Source organism: Dinoponera quadriceps, unplaced genomic scaffold (genome assembly GCF_001313825.1).
Source record: "Dinoponera quadriceps isolate SergipeBrazil2010 unplaced genomic scaffold, ASM131382v1 scaffold777, whole genome shotgun sequence".
NCBI lineage: Eukaryota > Metazoa > Arthropoda > Insecta > Hymenoptera > Formicidae > Dinoponera > Dinoponera quadriceps.
Window position 1 is genome coordinate 776,021 of NW_014555488.1, and position 20,925 is coordinate 796,945.

At 35.5% G+C, this 20,925-nt stretch overlaps 5 protein-coding genes across 6 annotated transcripts; 1 reads left to right on the forward strand and 4 right to left on the reverse strand.

Moving 5' to 3' along the window:
• Positions 1-243: 243 nt before the first annotated feature.
• On the reverse strand, positions 244-1,989 carry LOC106744371. The gene is made up of 4 exons (XM_014619073.1): positions 1,407-1,989; positions 1,113-1,315; positions 914-1,037; positions 244-671 (listed from the first exon to the last, which is right to left on the reverse strand). Exons 1-4 carry the CDS (start codon positions 1,458-1,460, stop codon positions 447-449), a joined length of 606 nt encoding a protein of 201 aa, XP_014474559.1. The 5' UTR covers positions 1,461-1,989; the 3' UTR covers positions 244-446.
• Positions 1,990-2,133: 144 nt separating this feature from the next.
• Positions 2,134-9,113, reverse strand: LOC106744362 (hypoxia up-regulated protein 1). Of its 2 annotated transcripts, none has more exons than XM_014619048.1 (9): positions 8,877-9,113; positions 8,535-8,672; positions 7,396-8,356; positions 7,015-7,277; positions 6,779-6,912; positions 6,466-6,659; positions 5,494-5,782; positions 4,681-5,110; positions 2,134-3,856 (listed from the first exon to the last, which is right to left on the reverse strand). In XM_014619048.1, the coding sequence occupies exons 2-9, from the start codon at positions 8,670-8,672 to the stop codon at positions 3,365-3,367; spliced, it is 2,901 nt and encodes a 966-aa protein (XP_014474534.1). In that variant the 5' UTR covers positions 8,877-9,113; the 3' UTR covers positions 2,134-3,364. The 2 variants fall into 2 exon arrangements, with proteins under 2 accessions (XP_014474534.1, XP_014474533.1); XM_014619047.1 differs by having other exon boundaries at positions 6,421-6,659; positions 8,877-9,112.
• A 315-nt stretch (positions 9,114-9,428) lies between these two features.
• Positions 9,429-11,117, reverse strand: LOC106744373 (transmembrane protein 50A). Its single transcript, XM_014619076.1, has 4 exons — positions 10,890-11,117; positions 10,517-10,623; positions 10,254-10,414; positions 9,429-9,966 (listed from the first exon to the last, which is right to left on the reverse strand). Exons 1-4 carry the CDS (start codon positions 10,986-10,988, stop codon positions 9,860-9,862), a joined length of 474 nt encoding a protein of 157 aa, XP_014474562.1. The 5' UTR covers positions 10,989-11,117; the 3' UTR covers positions 9,429-9,859.
• A 217-nt stretch (positions 11,118-11,334) lies between these two features.
• On the forward strand, positions 11,335-13,171 carry LOC106744368 (programmed cell death protein 2). The gene is made up of 4 exons (XM_014619069.1): positions 11,335-11,984; positions 12,074-12,497; positions 12,715-12,817; positions 12,978-13,171. Exons 1-4 carry the CDS (start codon positions 11,627-11,629, stop codon positions 13,152-13,154), a joined length of 1,062 nt encoding a protein of 353 aa, XP_014474555.1. The 5' UTR covers positions 11,335-11,626; the 3' UTR covers positions 13,155-13,171.
• A 91-nt stretch (positions 13,172-13,262) lies between these two features.
• LOC106744360 lies at positions 13,263-20,485 on the reverse strand. Its single transcript, XM_014619045.1, has 8 exons — positions 20,300-20,485; positions 20,098-20,222; positions 19,584-19,997; positions 17,864-19,510; positions 15,753-16,931; positions 15,465-15,669; positions 15,158-15,363; positions 13,263-15,052 (listed from the first exon to the last, which is right to left on the reverse strand). The coding sequence occupies exons 3-8, from the start codon at positions 19,969-19,971 to the stop codon at positions 14,664-14,666; spliced, it is 4,014 nt and encodes a 1,337-aa protein (XP_014474531.1). The 5' UTR covers positions 19,972-19,997; positions 20,098-20,222; positions 20,300-20,485; the 3' UTR covers positions 13,263-14,663.
• Between the last annotated feature and the right edge of the window lie 440 nt (positions 20,486-20,925).

Below are 20,925 nucleotides of genomic sequence, written 5' to 3' on the forward strand. Positions count from 1 at the left end.
ACAAATGAGAAATACCTCGACGCTTAGCAGCACAAAGGGGGGAAGAAGAAGAAGAATAATCATTTCGCAATTAGTCAATTCCGTTGGGTTAATCATCGATTAGATTTAAACCCATGATGGGAGAAACGGGCATGAAAAGTGAATCGTGGTTCACTCAGGTTTGGGAAACCTGCCGTATCGCCGTATCAGCAATGGCATGAAGTAGGAAAGTAGTTTCGCAATAAAGTCAACATAACCCAGATATAAAAAAAAATATATACAATTTTATTGTACAGAAATAAGATATTTACTAGTATGAGATAACTTATTTATATAGAAGTACGAAGAAAGACTGACGCAAACGTTCATCGTTGAACCATTCACAGCTGCTGGACCATCTCTTCTTTCGAGTCTCAATTTTTCCTTGCATTAAGTGTTTTTACTTCGTTATTAGCTAGAAAAATATATTATTCCTTGACTGTTTTCTTATTGTCTTTGATGCATTGCTCTTGTATATGCCTATATGCTTGTTCCAGCTTAAGATTGTTCTCAACTTCTGTTTTCACATTACTTAATGCATCATCTATCCTTTGACAAAGTGAGCTGGATAGACTGTCCATTCCAGATAGAAAACTAAGCTCTGAAGCAGCCACTGCCATTTTGTGCACATAATCCATATAGCCAGTTAATTTCTAATGAAAACAATATCAATTATTAGAACCTCTTTTGATTTTATTCTTCCAAATCTCTATGTGCATTGATGTTATTACATAATTATTTACATATTTTTTTATATCATAAAAAAATATATATATATATTATAAATGTTCTAAAGATGAGAAAAGATCAATTTTAACTTTATGTCAAAAATACTTGTAAAATTATGCTGTATATGGCAATGTGATTATATTCTTTTTAAGCAATTCTGTATTACCATAAGTGCCTGTTTTTTCTCCTCCATTTCTGTTCGTACTTCTATAATCAAGTCCCAATGTGCGTCACTAACATCATGGTTCAGAATATCCGTTAAGAGAGAGATAAGCTCATTCAACAATGTCCTATATAAATATACTATAAAATTATCAGAATTTATGATGTTATAATATGACCTTTGTGTCAAAAATAATATTTACCTGTACTCGGCACTCATATTTATTATTGCCATGCAGGTAACAGTTAATGCTTGTGTTGCACTATTGGTTGCATCCAATGCAGAACGTTGTATCATAGATTCATATGTCAGATTTCTTATGTCCGGTAGTTCTAATTTCAACTTTTCTTTTTCACTAAGCTTCTTGGATGGGGTGCAGTATGTAAATAACATACCCGATGAATACTACATATTAAAATTAATGAATTATCAATTTTTATCATATATATGTTTATGAATAATTAAAATCTGAAGTAACAATAAATCGTGTTCTCACCAATGCCGGAGTAACATTTGTCAATAATTTTCTGAGAATCTGACGTATTGCCATAGCCGTCGATATAATATAATTAACAAATATAATGTGTAGAAATTTTATTTGAAACTATATACATAATATTGAATACGCTATAACACTCCCGAGCACTCCGTCTCCAAATGCTCAACGTGTTGTGTATTTACGTTTTAACATTTTCGAAAAGTGGTATCCTATCTAGATATTCATATACCATGATTGTTTGTATCAGACATGCGTAGACGTGATCGCAGCACCGATTGGTTATTTTCAAGAAAATTATTTAACCGCAAAATTTAATTCACGTCTTATCTCTAAAATGAATTTCATATTCTTATTCATATATATTCTAATTGAGTAATAAAATATAATTAACTTACTTTATAGTTCATAAGTAATAATTAGAAATGAAATGTGCTCATTATACAAATTAAATAAGCTTCGATAAAATAAATGGATAACGAGATATTACTCCTTATCGAATTTTAAAACATTCGATACTAATAGATTGTGATTTAACAATAATAATTTATAATATATATAATATAATTTAATAGTAAAAATATTTAAATTTGAAAATTAAAAATATACAAAAAATATATAATTCTCTTGATTCCCTTCTTTTTATCTTGATTATACGTATACATATATTCGGTTGTAAAAAATCAATTTTTGGAACTTGTTAAAGTTTTGATCAAAATTTAATCTATTAGAGATAACGGCTTGTATGATTATTTTCAATAATTTATACATACTTCTAAGAAAAATAAACGTACGATAACAGTATATTTCCTATTTCCTTACATTAATCATATCTTATATATTTTTTTATTCTTTCAAATTAATAGATACCACAAGTAATATTCGAAATTACAGTTTTATATTTATCGTTATTGGAATGATAATTCGTTGAACCTGAACGCCTAATTGGCAGTAGAATGACAATAATTTATCATCTTCTTGATGTGTTTTTCATTGCCAGAAAGTTTTGCTAAGTATTAGTTAGATACGAAAGAGCAATTTTATCATATGATTCTTGATTTTCATATTTAATGTATTTTGTGCGAATATAATTATTCTATTCGTAAATAATCATCAAAATATCTGCAAGACATGTACATAAGAACATTTGAAATTATTCATTATGCAATGTCACCATAATTAACAGAGAATAACAAAAAAAAAATAATGAAGCTTTTTTCACAAGATATGTCGCCGAACAATCAAGCGGTATCGATGTATATTTATATAGAAGAAGTAAAAGAAGTTCTTTCAGGATATATTTACAAATACATGCAAAAATGTATCTGTATGAAAAAGTCTCTATTCTGTGAATGATTCATATTCATGCGAAAATCATTTCATCACCTTTTTTTTTTTTTAAGCAATATGCCTTATACCGCAAACTCCAAATATGACGATAACACGTAATTAAAAGGTAGATTTTCAGCATTTGAAACGTGTTTAACATGCAAAGTAAAGTTTGATATATTACAATTTTCAAAATTTGACATGTGAACGTTTCGTAAGAACTGGCCTATTCACATATGTGTGTCTACATTGGTAAGTTGAATATCAGAACCTGCTATTGCTTGGCACTTGTGTAATATAATTATCGCAAGTAGAGCGGTTCTCGATAAGATTATCACCGATTATCTTCCGACCATGTGTTAATTAACACTTGCATTATAAATAAACCAACGGACAACATTATTCACGTATATTTCCTGCGTGAATATGTCATCAACAAAATACAGGAAATATATAATTTGTATTCGAACCCGAGTGAAATAATTTATCCACCCACTGAGCAAATGTGTCAAGATTTGATTGGTGTTTTAAATGCATCCGACGAAGATAAATCTACAGAAATTGCTCTAAATCGACGCTGCCCGTCGACCAATAACAAAGAATCACACACTTTTAAATAAATTATTTTTTTATAGTTCTTGATGCGTATCCTCCTCAACTTCGTTTTCACTTAACGGCTCCTCTCTTTCCGGTATAAACAACGACTCCTGCGTCTCATCCATCACCGGCGGTGCATCCTGTTGTTCCTGCTCGTTACTGGATGCAGTTTGTTCTTCTGCAGGTGTGTCTTTCTCAGCGTCGGCTTCCGGCGGTGCATCCTGTTGTTCCTGCTCGTTACTGGACGCAGTTTGTTCTTCTGCAGGTGTGTCTTTCTCAGCGTCGGCTTCCGTCGCGGAATCAAGCGGGGATTCCTCCTGGTTTTCCGTTGCTCGCTCGGTTTTATTGTCCGTTTGATTGTTCATTACAGCTTCCTTCGGCTTCCAAATTTTTATCTTGTTTATAAGATACTTAATTTCCCGGTCGAGCAACTCCATCTTGTTCGAGATATGCCGGACCTTATACTTTACTGGTTCGTTCAACGGCGTTTCAGCAAAGTGCTTCGTAACCATGTCATAATAATCCTGAAAAAAAAAGAACACATAGTATATTTTATCGGTATTATTGGAATTATATGTGTATAAAATGCAAAACGTGTCTACTGTTAAGAGGATGCTATACTTGAAATACTTTTACCGACAGAATATTAATAATATATTGTTTTCTTTTGCAAAATTTACATCTTATTGATTGCACAAAATTACAAATGCTTCTACATAGCAAAAGTATGTGCGTAAATGAAGCATCGGAGCATGGTCTAATATGTCCAATATGTGACGAAAACGATTAAAAATTTCAACACTGAATCTCGATCTAATAAAAATTTTCCTAAAACAAAAATTTTGCAACTTATACATATCGAATGTATGCTTACTCCAATGAGGAACATTTCGATGAACATTTCTTTACATACATAAAAGCCTAGAAAGGGACGGAAAGTTTGCAGAAAAAATGTTATATATCTTGGTTAGGTACAGATTATATCTCCGTTAGATACAGTAAAAGAGTAGCGCACATTCATCTTATTCACATTTATATCGCACTAACATTTAAAACTTATATGTATAAGGAACAAACAGAGTAACGTGATTGTGTCAATGTTTATGTAATATAACATTTCGAAAATCGCTTCTTATCAACATTCAATCAATGCTTATCAAATTCGTCAACAACTTGTACCATCCCCTTAACAACGGATATTTAAATATGCATACACAAACATATTTTAGAATAATGTCGTAATAAATTTTTTCGTTAATTTTGAGTTCTCATGAAAATGAAAAAGAGATTATTTAATCGCCATAAATATTGTCGGAGCTGTTTATCGTTTCATTGATTCACTGCGTACCTGCGTCTCGTTGATCGCTTTTTCTAATGTCTCCACTTCAACAGGCGTGATGACATCGGCCGTAACGCTCAGATTCCGCATACTATTCAAGAACAATTTACTGTTGTCGAGTAGCGAGGATACCGCTTTCAGAACCTCCGGGCGATCCCGGTGCTCGGAAACTCTCTCGTAGATGTCATTGGTTAACCTCTGCAGTTCCGACAACTTCTCCTCGTACACTTCCGCGGTCGCAGTGAATCCGTCTTCGTACAGCCACTCGGAGACCTCGGCGCACGCTTTACGTAACTCCTCGACCTCTTTCTCGGTGGCTGCGGCCAAGTACTCATCGGAATCGAGCCTTTGCTGCGCATCGATCACGTACGACTCAAGATTGTTCAATGCAGTTTCTCGACGCGCTTTCTTCGAATCGTGCACGTCTAAATTATGTATCCTGCAGAGAGAGGAAAACAGCATGATCGTGTAAATATTATTGTGATTACATTGACAGGACAATTCGTCTCTTCCAGAACGAAAGATATAATATTTCGGAAAGATAGAATTTCTTACAATTACATTAATTAAGCTTGATTTTTCATCTTCTGGTTATAGTTTAGGCTTAATATGATGATAATATGAAAATTATGTTTTTCTATTCATAGTTAATCATTAAATTTTTAAAGTTGCCACTACATCAAAATCATCAATTTAATAACTAATCATGAATAGAAAAACAATTTTTGCAATATCATCCGTTTAAGTCTAAACCACAAGTTAACCAGAAAATGAAAGACTGGACTTTATATTCGGGCTAACGTCATACATGGTTTTGCTCACTTGTCTTGAGACTGTAGAAGTTTGTCACCAGAAAGAATCTGCGACCCCAATTTGATCTCGTTCGAGCCAATAGGCTCCTTAATCTGAACGACAGTGGCTTTCTTCTCTTTCTCCGCCTTCTCGGTCTTATTCCCACCTTTATCTTCGTTCGATTTCGTTTCGTTCTTCTTCTTCGCCTTCTCTTCCGTGTCCTTCTGTGCCTCCGAATATTCCGGCTCTTCGTGCACCGGCTTTATATCCTCTTTCGGCGGTTCTTCCGTCTTTTCTGTCGTCTCTTTCTCATTGGACCCTAAAAAAAATAAAGACGCTGTAATATTAACGCGTTTCTCTTCGTACGTGTTTGGATTTACGTATACGATTTACAACTAGGGCCTTGCGTTTTGGCGTCGCTAAAAATTGAAGGCGTGAATTTAACCTTCTCCTTTCAGGTTTTTATTTACGCAATGAAATCTAATGAAATATCAAGAAAACATAACCATTTGTTACGCTACTGAAATCATTTTTTATATATTCAACTATCAAACTGTAACTTAAAATTTTCGCGGATTTCCTGATATAAGCGATCATCAAAATTTGAGCCCTGCTCAACGATTACACTATCTAATTCTTTGTTCACATACACAAATCTACACATATATGTATTTTATATATATATATATCTCTTTATAAAAATGCAAAAAATGATTTCGAGATAAGACGTGCATTAATCCGATACAACCATAATAACAATATTTTAAATCACCCTCTGCCTTTCGCACTCTTTAATTTCCCTGCAATCTTAAGAAACGACAGTTCTTCTACATGCACGGACACGACGTAAAGGAGGAACGGAATAGCACAAGTATCGTCGAGAAATCGACGACATCCATACATGCAACAGAAATTAATCATCGCCATCATTTTTTGCACTGCCGTCGGCGCACAAACCTGCAAAGAATTTAGTAATAGTTGAGCCAAGTATTGAGAAAGTACCCTCTTCTTCGTCAACGGTAACGCTCGACTTTTCAGATACTAGTTCTACATTCAGTAAATTCAATATTCCGCTATCGTCCATATTGAAGTGCGCCTTGACTCCTTTGCTCTCGGCACCTTCTTTAGCGTGCTTCTTTAAAGCTTCGGCTACACCGTTCAGCGATATAGTGGATATATTTAAATTACCGATGGCTCTGCAGCAAAACATACACGTGGTAACTTGAAGGGTGACAATTTCGGGACAACGTCGAGGGACCCTCGTCGACTCGTTTCCAATTTAAGTTATAGATAAATGGAAGCTATAGATACTTACGGTACCTCACTGGACGGTAAGTAATCCAATTCGGCGTAGTTCACTTGGAAGTCGAAGTCTTCCGTGTGCTTGTTGAATGTGATAATCTTCTTCTGTGGGAAAGGATTCATCCTGCTGAACAACGTTTTCCTCACCTGCGTGCGAGAGAAAATAAATTAAGAGAACAAGCAGGCGACACGTATCTCTCGTTGATCGCTGAGCAAGAAATTAAGGAATGCGTCTCGTGCGATCGGTACCTGCTTGACTTTGTTATCGATAATTCTATCGAATACAATTTGAATGGGAAACACCACGGCGTCCTTCGTGACGAATTTCTTGACTTTGAAACCTTGACTGAGATCAGCCGCCTTGTATGCGGCTCCTAAAGCAGCAGCCTCATCTGTATTCACGTTCTTCGACAATTCCGTCTTTACGTACTGCGACAGTTTTTCCTGCACTTTCGGCATTCGAGTACCTGCCCCCACCAATACAACATGCGATATGACATCCATAGCCAAGCCTGAAACAGTTTCCCCGAATGTGTATCTGGATATTGAGAGGGAGTTATTCGCCGGACACAAAAGTCACGAGCATATTTTACGTGTGAAGAGACGTTTACCCCCATGTCAAATACTTACCCGACGTCTCCAGGGCGATTCTCACGGGACTCGCCACACGCTCGAACAGATCGGCGGATATCTCTTCCAGCTTTTCTCTCGTGACTTGCAATCTGAAGTCAATGTCGTCGATCAGACTCTCAATCTGCGCGAAGTGGTCCGCGTTAGCGCTGAGCACGGTCTTCACGCGGCCGGCTTCCTTGAAGAGCTTCGCCATCGCTCTCGGGCTCTTGAATACCGAGTTCGGCGTCTTCTTCAAAGCGTCGAACTCCTTGGCCAGGTGATTCTGCAGCCTGATCTGCATCTCCAGGCCGCCGAGTGTGCGGTCGTATCCCACACCCAGCACAGTAACGTGAGGATTGGTCTCGACGAAACCCCGCTCCTTCGTCTTCACGTTCTGATAACTGACGACTGTCGCGGTGGTACTACTCGCACCCATGTCGTAAAACATAATGTAATGCGCGGAGTCGTTAATCTCGGTCCTACCGAACACGCCGTAATTCAAAGCAACAGCCGTGTAATCGTTTATTAGTTGCAACACCTTCAGGCCGGCGAGCTCCGCCGCTTGCACCAGAGCTCTCCTCTCGGCCTGGTTGAAGAATCCCGGGACTGTGATAACAGCCTCGTTGATCTTCTGATGAGCCGACACCTCCGCGAATTCCTTGCCCTTGTGTAGTATCTGGGCGAGCAATTCCTCTGGAGTGTACGTTGTGTTTTCATTTAACTTAAACGCTACAGTTTTTCTCTCATCGTCAGCGATAATGTTGTAGTAGGGAAACCTCTTCATATACAGTTGCACCAGAGGATTATCTATGGGCTTCCCCAGGAGATCCAGGATGTAAGAATAGGTGTTCTGTGGAAATCTCACGCCAACCACTTGGGCGTCCTCACCAAAAGACCTCTCGCCATCTCTGAATGCGATCGACACTGGTGTTTTCCTCTTGGACTCCTTATTTAGAGCTATCTCCATGGGAACACCGGGCTGCAAAGTGTAATGTGAGACGAGGTGTTAACAAACGTAATTAATCTTCCGGACGCAGAAATACAACGGGGTACGTTCGATCGGTAAGATTAGAACAAAACAGATGCACAAAGCTGTCAACTGACAAGTATAATTCTGAGAAGCATAACGTGCGAATCGCTGGAAATCCCCTACTTACCGAGACGATCGCCACTTTCATCCATTCGCTGCCGATGTCGATACTCATGACAGCAATCTCCTCGCTTATGCCGATGAAAGAGGCGACAAGAAGTAAGGCTAACGACGCCATCGGGAGACTCTTTCGCGAGAACTCCATCTGAAAGTCGAGCGGTCCTGAGATGAAAGTATCGCGCCAGTTGAGAAGGATGATTTACGCGAACGTATATTCCGTATATTCGGGAATCAGCGCGAAATCCATTTGCTCGTCCACCGTGTGTGACAGTCAAACTTGGTTATGAATACCGGCGGCATGAAACACGTCAGTCGTGAAGTAACTCGAATAAGTGACGTGTGAGCTCACCTTATATTTAAGTTTCAGACGACAAGTGCGTTATCCCAACGGCGATTCTCCAGCTGTATGCCGCTTAAAACGCACAATCATGCATTTCCACGACTTTTAAATCAACAAAAAATCAGAACGTTGTAACTTCACCTCCGGTCCTTCGTCGCAAGACTTACGTGCCGCGCACCATGTGTTGGTGTGGCATACCGCGATTGGTGAAACAACGACCCGCCGATCACCCACGTTGGCATACCGAGGACCAATCGTGACGATTCTCGTCTGTTCTAAAACTTATCAGGAAGAAAACCTCGCGACTGTCGCTATCTAGAATCCGGACGGAGAAAATTGGATTTGTTCTTCAAACTGTAGCTGGCGACACCTTTCTTCTCGGAAAGATTATGCGAAGGAATCGACCAATCGGGGCTTAACTCTCTCTCTCTCTTCCTTTTGAAATTTGTAATAATTTGTCTTGAGGAGACACGGTTTATTTATTTAGTTTGGATAATATACTTACTACTAAATAGTCACTTGATAATTTTCCTCATAAAAATATCAAGTACAAAAGACAAGTTGGTACAGAATTGTTGTATTAATAGTGGAATAATGTAAATATAAAAACGTGTGGAAAATAATGCAAAATCAAATTTCTAATATGTGACGTGAAAATTATTAACGCAACATAAGTAGCATGTAGTTCTATCACACAAAGAAGTCACTAATCTACGCCTCTTATATCTAGATTATCATACGTCTTTCGGTATGTGTCGGTATTCATAACGCATAATCGTTATATATCTCTGATGTTGACACCAGTGAATATAAATAAATTACCATATATGAGAACGTTCGTAACGAGATTAACCCGACGTCGTTGCAATCGAATTGGATTTAATATTCGAATATAGGGTATATTATACCGCAAATTTTCTCAGTCAAGCTTCACGTGCTTAATTTGACCATGTAGTAATAAAAATATTTCCAACCAACGCATTATATATCTGTTAACCCCATTGATCTTCAGATCGACCGAATTTGTACGTCAGCGAGCCCAAGAAGATGAACACATTCTGCAGGAACAATCCTACACCTGGCCAGTGATGCGTTGCACCTGTACATGAAAATATTATATTAATAACATGTTTTTTTCTTGCAACTATAATATACAAAGTGTCCTAACATAAAGAGAACATCTAATATTTCCTTGGTTTTTAATGATATGAGAAATATATCTAGAGCACAATTTGAATGGTTTTGAAGGAAAAACATCATGGGAGGAAAATTTTCTCTTCCACAGGGTCATTTTTTCTATTGTTTTTAAGGTCTCCATATTTATTGTTTCAAGATACTGTGACATCCTGTATATATTATGACATTATTACTAGCTGTTACAAATACCTGCAGCTACGAAATTGGCAAATAAAATCCAACAAGCTGCTATTACAGCTGCAAATCCCATCACAAATCCAACGAACAGCCAACTCCTGGCACCTCTAGCTCCCAAACAACCACCATTATAGGCTTCTCCCCTTATTTGTGCATTTGTCACTGAATTGACCCTACAAAATCCATTTTTATTTCAATCAACATCATGTCAGTAAACAAAAGGGACATTAAAATTTAGGATAGATCATATTAAAAGTATTAGTCATATTACTTACATAAAAAGTGATATAGTACCAAACACTCCACATACATGGTATGCATTTGCCATTTCACTGGGATACTTGGCATGGGCGTCTATAATAAACCACCAGCCTACAAAAAACTAAAATGACGTCTCAATGAGATGCGCATAGACAATGGAAAGAACAATAGAAACACGTCACATATAGAAAAGTATAGTTTGTACATATTCAATATTTATTGTATACAGTCAATTTTTTTTTATCTTCTGCTGAGTTAACATAGTTAACTCGGCAGAAGATAAGAAAAGATAAGAGAGCATATATATTGTATACTTATGATAATATAATTTATTCATACGCGCTTGTTTATTTAGCACGACTGTGTCATATAAACTTGAAGTCTTACTAGTGTGCCAGCAAGCATAGACACCAATGCGTTTCTTTTCTCACCGCCCTCGAACCAAACGCAGGTGGACACCTGCAAGCTCTCGAGGCAGGATGTCATTTTCTCCTGGCTTTTGTTAAAAACGTAACAGATATTCAATTTCGTGATTAGACAGCTAACCTAAAGGATGACAGATATCGCGTCACAACACCGAACGTAAATAGTAGAGTGTAAAGCAACGAGCATGATTTTGTAGCGCAGACAGTAGCGCCAAGATTCAAAGAAAGGCAGAAGCGACATAATAATCGCTCAAAAGTAGCCAATGGCTGCGTGATAAGAAGGCAGAGCTCAATAAATATTATCTCTAATTGGTGTATTTTTCTAGATCTATCAGGATCTTAAAAGTATACCAAAGTGTACTTCGATCACGGACAATAAAACTTGTTTTTTAGGCTGCGTTCGGAAACACCACACTGAGGGTAGAGTGGCATTTAATTAATCAGAACAAAAAGAACCAAGATTTCTTTCATGATTGGTCAATTAAATATTATTTTATTCTCAGTGTGTATTTTCGAACGCAGCCTTGAACGCACATTTTGCGGACACCTGGCTTTGCTGAGTGTAATTATTTCGGAGTACATCCTTCTATTACGGGTCGGCATTGTGAGGTTGATGTATGAATATTCGGACACTCATTAGTGATTTATTTAAGAAGAGGAGAAAAATAAGATTGTTCGATCGTGTTGAGTGGTTTAATCATGGTCGATCTAGGATTCATCTCGGAATGTGAACCCTGGCGGCTGGAAAGCCGATTCTTTCCCAGTAAAATAGGCGGTAAACCAGCATGGCTAGATTTAAAAAACCTTCCCGGTAAAAATGATTTGGAATGTGATTATTGCGGTGATTCGTGTGTATTTCTATGCCAGATCTATGCACCGCGCGAAGATCCCGACACGTTTCACAGGACTATATATGTTTTTATATGCAAAAATGTCGAGTGCTGCAAATCGAATAAGAACGGAAACCTGAAGGTCTTTCGTTCACAATTAAATCAAAGCAACATTTTTTACTCGTCCAAACCACCTATTGAAGAAAAAGACAGGGTGACGCATGTTGGTGCGTATTATAAAATTGTCGACTATTTTTTGTACCGAGAGATTATTGCAAGAATACTTGTATGTAATGTTTGTTTACTTTTTTTTCAGATGTATCGCAATGGGCAAAAACTTGTCACGTTTGTGGAATTTTCGCACCGTGCCACTGTTCCAAGTGTAAAGTCGTCAATTACTGCTCTCGTACGCATCAAGTGCACGATTGGAAAAATGGACACAAAGAAACATGTGGTACTGAAGCAGATAGCATAAATGAGAAATTGTACAAGAACAATAGTATTTTGTTCCCTGAGTATGAAATTACAATTGATCCTGAAGAAGAACTTGATTCTGAAGATGTCGAAAGTGAAAAAAAAGAACTTGAAAAATATAATACGATGGTACAGGATGGCACAGCTGGTACTCTTCAGCACGAAGATGTGGATGATGATTTATCACAGTTAGCTTCCAATGAAAAAGATCAGATATTTGCAGAGTTTCGTACAAAGGTTCAGAAAGATCCAGATCAGATTCTAAGGTATCGTTATTTTAAGCTTTCACGATATAGAGAAATACTTGATTTGGCTTCTGAATTAGTGTTGCATTCCCAGTGGATTTGTTGGAATCAAATCCATAAAAGATATGGCACTAACTCGGAAATAAATTATTAATGTCAGTATTAAATAAGGTATCCTTTAAAGAGAAATTAAACAAATTTTTGAACATAATAGCAATCAATTTGTATTTATTGACAGGTACAATAAAGGAGGAGAAGTCCTATATATTTCGCCACATAATCAAATAACAGATGTTCCAAAGTGTCCAGAATGCAATGGCAACAGGCAATTTGAATTTCAAGTATGTAGAATTTATTTTTGTATAGTAAAGTGCAAGAATTTGAATCATTAATCTAAAAAAAACCATACAATGTCTCATAGGATGTTTAGAAACTCTTTTGAACCTTTTATACATAAATATATTTTTACATAATTAAACAAAGGATATTTTTTATGTGCAGATTATGCCACAATTATTATACTACCTTGGTTCAACAGATTTTAAGTGTCTCGATTGGGGAATATTGGCTGTTTTTACATGTGAACAATCTTGCAAGCCTAATAACAAGTATGTAAGAGAATACATATGGAAACAAGATATTGTACAGTTGGAATCAGAAGTAAAACATGATACATAAACATGCTTGCTATTTCTTTATATCTATTTCTTTTAATCAAGAAATTGACTAATTTATTTTACCATGAGAAATCAATCTATTGAGCGCGAGTGTGGCATGGTAGACAGCGCACAAGTCTATTATGCTAATAGTCCCGGGTTCGATCCCCGGCAGAACCAGCAAATTTTTCATACGCTCGTAGCTCCTCTTCGGTGGCCCGGCAAACCACCAAGAGTAATCTCATGCCAAGAAAACTTCACTCCAACTCCTCTCTAAACCGCCGTCGGATCCAGCGTTAAAACTGTAGATCCCCCATATGCATGTGTACAATCTGTGTGCGCAACGCATGCATATATAAGAGGAAAAGAAGGTCCCTTTGTCCCCCAGATGGGGGGGGGCTGAGCATACGCTCCTCTTTCGGTGGTCTTGGCAAACCACCAAGAGTAGTATTCCCATGCCACGAAAACTTCTCTCTAACTGCCGTTCGGAACCGGCGTAAAACTGTAGGTCCCATATGCATGTGAGCAACCTGTGTTGCGCATCACATGCATATGTAAAGAGAGAGAGAAGTAGGCCTAGGCCTTCAAACTGAGGCTGTAGTGCCGAGCATATATATAATAATTGGATGGTTATAAAAGGAAGTAAAATAGAGAAATACATTAAAGGGGTTTTACATATTGCTTAGTATATCTCGTTTATGTAAAGAATATATTTCTGAGCCTTATAACTAATGTTTCCCTGATATCGGAAGTTTATTTGAAGAATTGTATTATGTAATACAATCAATAATGATAACATAAAATTGTTACAAATCAATGGTGCAAGTGTCAATACATCTTCAGATGCAACTTTACCATATATATATAATTATACTCATTATTGCATCATTATATTTAGAAATATTAAAAAGTATAGGAAACATGTGTGTAATCTTTAAGATGAAAGAAAAATTGTTACAATGGAACAGTTTTATAAGGTTCACTACAGAATCAATGAAAAATATGAATATAAAATTAAATTCTGTAGATTCTAGCTTGCAACTTATTAAAACTACGAATACTGCTTAATTCTATAATTCAAGTATTACGTAACTATGTAATGTAAAAAAAAACAAAAGTTAGCAATTTTCATTATGTATTTAACAGGTCTTCAAAAATACAAATAATTGCAAATCTTAATGTTGCGTAAAATATAAAAGGTATACATGGTCATATGAATAAAATAGTTTATAGTTATCTTAGATATAATAAGACACGACGATGCCTGGACATAATCTATGATTAAAAGTGTAACAAGAATATTATAATTGTTCAATTAATGATTGTCATAATTAAGATTATAATATTAAATTTCCTTGACGAAATCAGCAAAATTGCAAGGATGTTATACTTTAAAACATAGTGTATGTACCGATCGGCAATCGTTATTGCGGTCTTATAACCAATATCGATTTTGTACAGTGTAAAATACAAATCGATATAAAATATACCTAATAAATAATAACTATAAAACCGTATACCATTTTATCGGTCAGCAAGGTGAAATTTTACGCAATTTCAAAGCACTTTCTTTACAATAATGCTTGAAATCTCTGAGCATTAAAATTTGCACGGCTCTCGTTATATTAAACGAGAGAACAAATGGATCTTGCACGCACATAGACGAGTCAATTCTAAAAAATTCCGGATTGTCGCCTTTTAAATGTGTCATGTAGGGTTCCATGCCCTCCGGAAACGTTGGTTTCTTGTCAAGTGGTATTGAAAATAGTTTCTTATCACATTCTTTGCCTAACAACGGACATATAACGAAACGTGTGTAATTGAATTCTCCGTAATATTCGAAGAAACCCAACAACAATTCGTGTATCGGTAATTCAGGTACGTTGATAGCGAATGTATCGCCAACACCAACTTGCCAGCCTAAAATATAACAAAATATATTTTGATCAATGTCAACTTTTTTTTTAACACATAACATGTAATATATTGAATCTACATTATATTACAAAGTATTGTTATACTTACCAGCGACAATCTTCGAGTTGTTATGGTTCTTTATTAGAGAAATTATACTCGGAAATCCATGTTTAACTTGCAAGTAAAAGATAACCAACCAGGTGAGAGCATAATTTGATATTTTCTGTGTTCCCCTTGTGAAATAGCACAGCTTCATCCACTTTTTGAGAAACAATATCATTTTTCGACAGGGCAAATAAGTATCATTGAAAGATCTGAAGTATTTAAAAAAACACAGTAAATATATACCCTATACATTTTACATAACTGAGAATTCTGAGAAATAAAACAACAAAAAACAATTGATAATTCGTACTTAATTAACTTGGAATTTTCCACTGACAAACCATGCGTATAAGAAATATCACACATTTCTCCCGTTGGTTTGTGTTTTACTCTTATGATCGGAGTTCTGGTATGATGCAAGACTTCTTCTATTCTCCAAAGATGAAAGAAACAACGTAAATTCGACTCAATCTCTCTGCTCATGCTTTCAATTGATTCAGGGTTGATGGGCTTACCTATCACAGAATATAAATTTTTATTACCACAAATATATATCTCAGACATATCATCACATAGGTATACGAAATACTATACTTACCAAAATCAACATATATGTCGACGTCGCTGTCCTCCAATGCTAAGCCGGTGTACTTAGAGCCGTACACATGTAATTTTACATTCAATTTTACAAACAAGCATTCGGCCGTGAAAGTATACGTTAAATCTTCCATGATTCTTTGTATATGATACCGAAAATATTTATCGTTCGATTCTTTAAACACATCATCAACAGTTTCGTCAATGCTTTCCAGTAATGTTGTCACCTCCTCCGGTAGCGGCTTAATCGCAAAATCATTGGAATTTACCAAATATTTGTGTATTGGATTTCTACAGTGTGCCGAGTAAAGACATTTATCATTGTCATACCAAAGAATAGCACATGTTAAACAAAAACCAAACCCTCTATTATTTTTAGTACGCATAAGAAATCTATGTGTTTCATAGAGATGATCCGTAAATTCTATCTTCATCTTGAATCTCTTCTTGCATGGCACGCAAGCGAAGTACTGAATAGCATAAAAGAGAGGATGATCGGTCGTTTGTTTCAACAAATCATTATAATGAGACATGATTTGTTTCAGTAATCTGTTACGATTCGTTTGATGAAATGGCTTATTTATATGTACATGGATATTGGCCGCATTTTCATCCATGATTTCATTGCAAGAGTAACATTTGACGTGTGTAGATTGCTTCTTTATCAATTGTTGCAATAATTTCGGATCAAGCTGCTTTACCTGTTCGGCATGATTTGTACAAGAAACATGTTCGTACCATATTTGTATATCGCATGAATTGTACGAGGCATCACATGCTAGACAGGTAACACTCTGATTGGTAAACGGAATGTAAAACTGCAAATTTTCTTGGATCTTCTTTAGCTTCATTTCGCAACAAGAGAACATAATCTCTTCGAGGAGGAAATTTTCCATTTTATATATTCTATTGTAACGCTCCGAAGCACTCTTGTTGTTCCGTTTTTCTTCTGGTAAACGCATCCAGACCAATGTACTCATTTCTTCGCGTATGTCAGGAGTTATAAATATGCTAGTTTCGTCAATTAGTGGTAACATATCTAGCCTACTGGTATCAGCAGCCGGTAACATATCGAATCTACCCGTGGTAGAAGTTGGTGTTTGTTCCGAACATTTCTTCATACATACGTTAATGTTTGTTCCAAACATTTCTTCATGCAAAGAAGTTCCACTGTCTGTATCTACAATTACCAAAATACAATTATAAGTAAAAATTCTTGATACTTTATTATATGTTTTTCCAATCATTATCACATGCCCACATATTTATCTGTAAAAAGTATCTGCCCGCAAGAAATATATATGTATAAATATATTCAATTTTAATATATTACAAAAAATATATCATATTTCATCCCAAATCCCGTACAATCTTGCTGTTAGCTTCAAAAAACATCATATTAACATTAAAAGAGATTCGAATTAATTTTATATATTCTTATGATAATTTTGGCTTTTATATCTAAATAAAGACTTAATATTTTTTTCATGCTAACTTTTAAGTTAGCATGAATATCAATGTATCATTGTAGTATTAATTAAATTACATTATTTTTAAAAAATTAGCAAAATTTTCTCTTATTCTTTCAAGAAACTTTTAAAGAAAAATAAGCCACAAAATATCAAATCTTACAATATATGTAAATAGAATTTTTAAGAAAAGAAATTCAGAAATATATCAAGTTCGATGGGTCCTAATAATATATAAAAAATTATAGGAAATAAAATTTTAGAAATAATGTATCATGTATTATCACATAGTGTATTTTTGGTTTATAAAAATAATCTAAATAATAATATTAATTATTATGTTTCTGCAGAAAATATAATTATAACTGATCCCTTTTGATGTTCTTTGAAGAAAAATTGAAAACTCTTGATCAAATTGTTTCTTAATCTCTTAATTTGTACGTGTCGTTTTAAATTAACAGAAAATAAATCCTTCTTGCAAACATAACTATAAAAAATCAGCTCTCATCCACTTCACTACAAAAACATCTGGATAATCTTTGATTTTCACTCTTGTTTTCACTCTAAATTTCTGCGGAGCGATCTAATTCTTTCATAAATTCTATTAAAGTTATTGTATTAATAAAAAAGTAATTCTAGTTACCTAAATAGTCATCAGAATGTCTTTGGATATCTCTAGAATTTTCCTCTACATTGCAAGTTTTTTTGTATGTTTGATGCTTCCTTCCATTCACATGATCGCGAACATGGTTGTAAGTAGGTAATACACAATTGCAAATTTCACAACAATACTCGTGTGGTCCATCAGAAACTTTAATACCATCGTATTTTGGTATATCTAGAGATGTATTAGTTTGTACAGTACTATGCAGGCTGCATACGTCATTAACCCGTTTTACAAGATTTTCTATAGTTTCATCTAAAACATTTCGCCTTCCATTTGAATTTTGTTGGGCAGTTGTAAGATTTCTTTCTGCAGTGTTAGCTATTTTTTGTGCTTGATGGTTCTTTCCATTCACATGATCGCAAACATGGTTGTAAGTAGGTATTGAACATTTGCAAATTTCACAAAAATACTCGTGTGGTCCATCAGAGACTTTAATACCATTGTATTTAGATATATCTAGAGATGTATTGGTTTGTATAGTCCTGTACAGGTTACATACGTCATTAACCCGTTTTACAAGATTTTCTATAGTTTCATCTAAAGAATTTCGCCTTCTATTTGAATTTTGTTGGGCAGTTGTAAGATTTCTTTTTGCAGTGTTAGCTGTTTTTTGTGCCTGATGGTTCCTTCCATTCACATGATCGCGAACATGGTTGTAAGTAGGTATTGAACACTTGCAAATTTCACAAAAATACTCGTGTGGTCCATCAGAGACTTTAATACCGTTGTATTTTAATATATCTGAAGATGTATCGGTTTGTATAGTCTCGTACAGGTTGCACACGTCATTAATCTGCTTTACAAGATTTTCCATAGTTTCATCTAAAGAATTTCGCCTTCCATTTGAATTTTGTTGGGTAGTTGTAAGATTTCTTTCTGCAGTGTTAGCTGTTTTTTGTGCCTGATGGTTCCTTCCATTCACATGATCGCGAACATGGTTGTAAGTAGGTATTGAACACTTGCAAATTTCACAAAAATACTCGTGTGGTCCATCAGAGACTTTAATACCATCGTATTTTGGTATATCTAGAGATGTATTAGTTTGTACAGTCCTGTACATGTTGCATACGTCACTAACCCGTTTTACAAGATTTTCTATAGTTTCATCTAAAGAATTTCGCCTTCCATTTGAATTTTGTTGGGCAGTTGTAAGATTTCTTTTTGCAGTGTTAGCTGTTTTTTGTGCCTGATGGTTCCTTCCATTCACATGATCGCGAACATGGTTGTAAGTAGGTATTGAACACTTGCAAATTTCACAAAAATACTCGTGTGGTCCATCAGAGACTTTAATACCGTTGTATTTTAATATATCTGAAGATGTATCGGTTTGTATAGTCTCGTACAGGTTGCACACGTCATTAATCTGCTTTACAAGATTTTCCATAGTTTCATCTAAAGAATTTCGCCTTCCATTTGAATTTTGTTGGGTAGTTGTAAGATTTCTTTCTGCAGTGTTAGCTGTTTTTTGTGCCTGATGGTTCCTTCCATTCACATGATCGCGAACATGGTTGTAAGTAGGTATTGAACACTTGCAAATTTCACAAAAATACTCATGTGGTCCATCAGAGACTTTAATACTATTGTATTCTAATATATCTGATGTATCGGTTTGTACAGAGATTTCTGCAAAGAGATGACTTTTTCATAAATCCTATTAAGAAATTATCATATTAATGAAAAAAATAATTCTACTTACCACTTGCATAGCTGTCTGAATTTTTTTGGTCTCTAGAATTTTTCTCTGTAGTGTTAGCTGTTTTATTCACTTGATGATATTTTCCCATCACATGAGCATGAATATGATTAAAAGTAGGTATGGAACATTGGCAAATTGTACAAAAGTAATCTTGCGGTAAATTCTTTAAAATAATTCCACTGAATATTAATTTGTTACATTGCGAGTTCGATATTTTATTTGTATCCAGGAATTTCAATATTTGGTTTGTAGTATTTATCTGCTCGAAATGAGTCTCTGGCAAATGATACTTTGCTTCTTCTTTGTTTAACAATAAATAGTCACATAAATAGCAGTACCATTCTCCATTATAACGCGTTACACGCTGTGCCAGTAGATGTTTATACATCTCTTAAACAGTATAAAACTCACAATCTAGATAAAGCATAAAATTTTTTTCAAAATAACTTCTTAACTAAATTAATCTAGACTATATTAGATTAATATACATGTTACAAAAGTATTTTACACTTACTTCAAAATAGTGCTTTTTAATTGGTATTAATTGCACGCAACACGCCCAAGTTTAACTTTTGATCCCAAGGCGTAATCTCAAAGAAGAGGAAGTAGTAGGTATCTGATGAAAATTTTGTAACGTGCCTGAAATAATTGTAATTTTAAAGGATTGCTGGTATAGTATTTTCTTGTAGAAGACCGTAAAATATAAATATCCTTACATTCTAAAACATTCGTTCAACATCACACAAAGAAGTCTGGGCGTTATCTACGACTTTTCCTCGATATGACAACTCCTACCACATTTTTAAACACTTGGGATATCCCCGTTTTGAAATAGGTGAATCATGTTGGCCACGTTTAACAGAACGTTTAATTTTCACTGTTGGGAGTTTTCTAAACTGTGATTGGATTATTCTTTCAAATTATTCCTTTAGATCTACAGGAATAATCCAATGTCAGTACGAGAAATTTCCAACAGTATAATAGCTTCTGCCCACAGGATACGGAAATGTTTGCCGCGCGGCAAGAAGCAACGCGGCAGCCAATAAACTTTTAGTTCTCGCGGAAAAAGGGCACGTTGATTGGCCATCGCGTCGCCTATCGTCGCGCGACAAGCGTTGCCGCGTTCTGTGGACAAAAGCCATACCAAACGGTTTGCTGAACGCGGCTATTGGCCGTATTCAGGAAATACGGATGAATAAGCGCTCGACGTTACTGGAATATTCTTTTAAGCCGGTATTCATAGCCAGATCTTATATTTAAAACCGTCTTAAGTTTATCTTCAGATATTTCGTATTATATATTCGTAATCAATGAAATAAACTGTACAGTATCTGAAAATGAA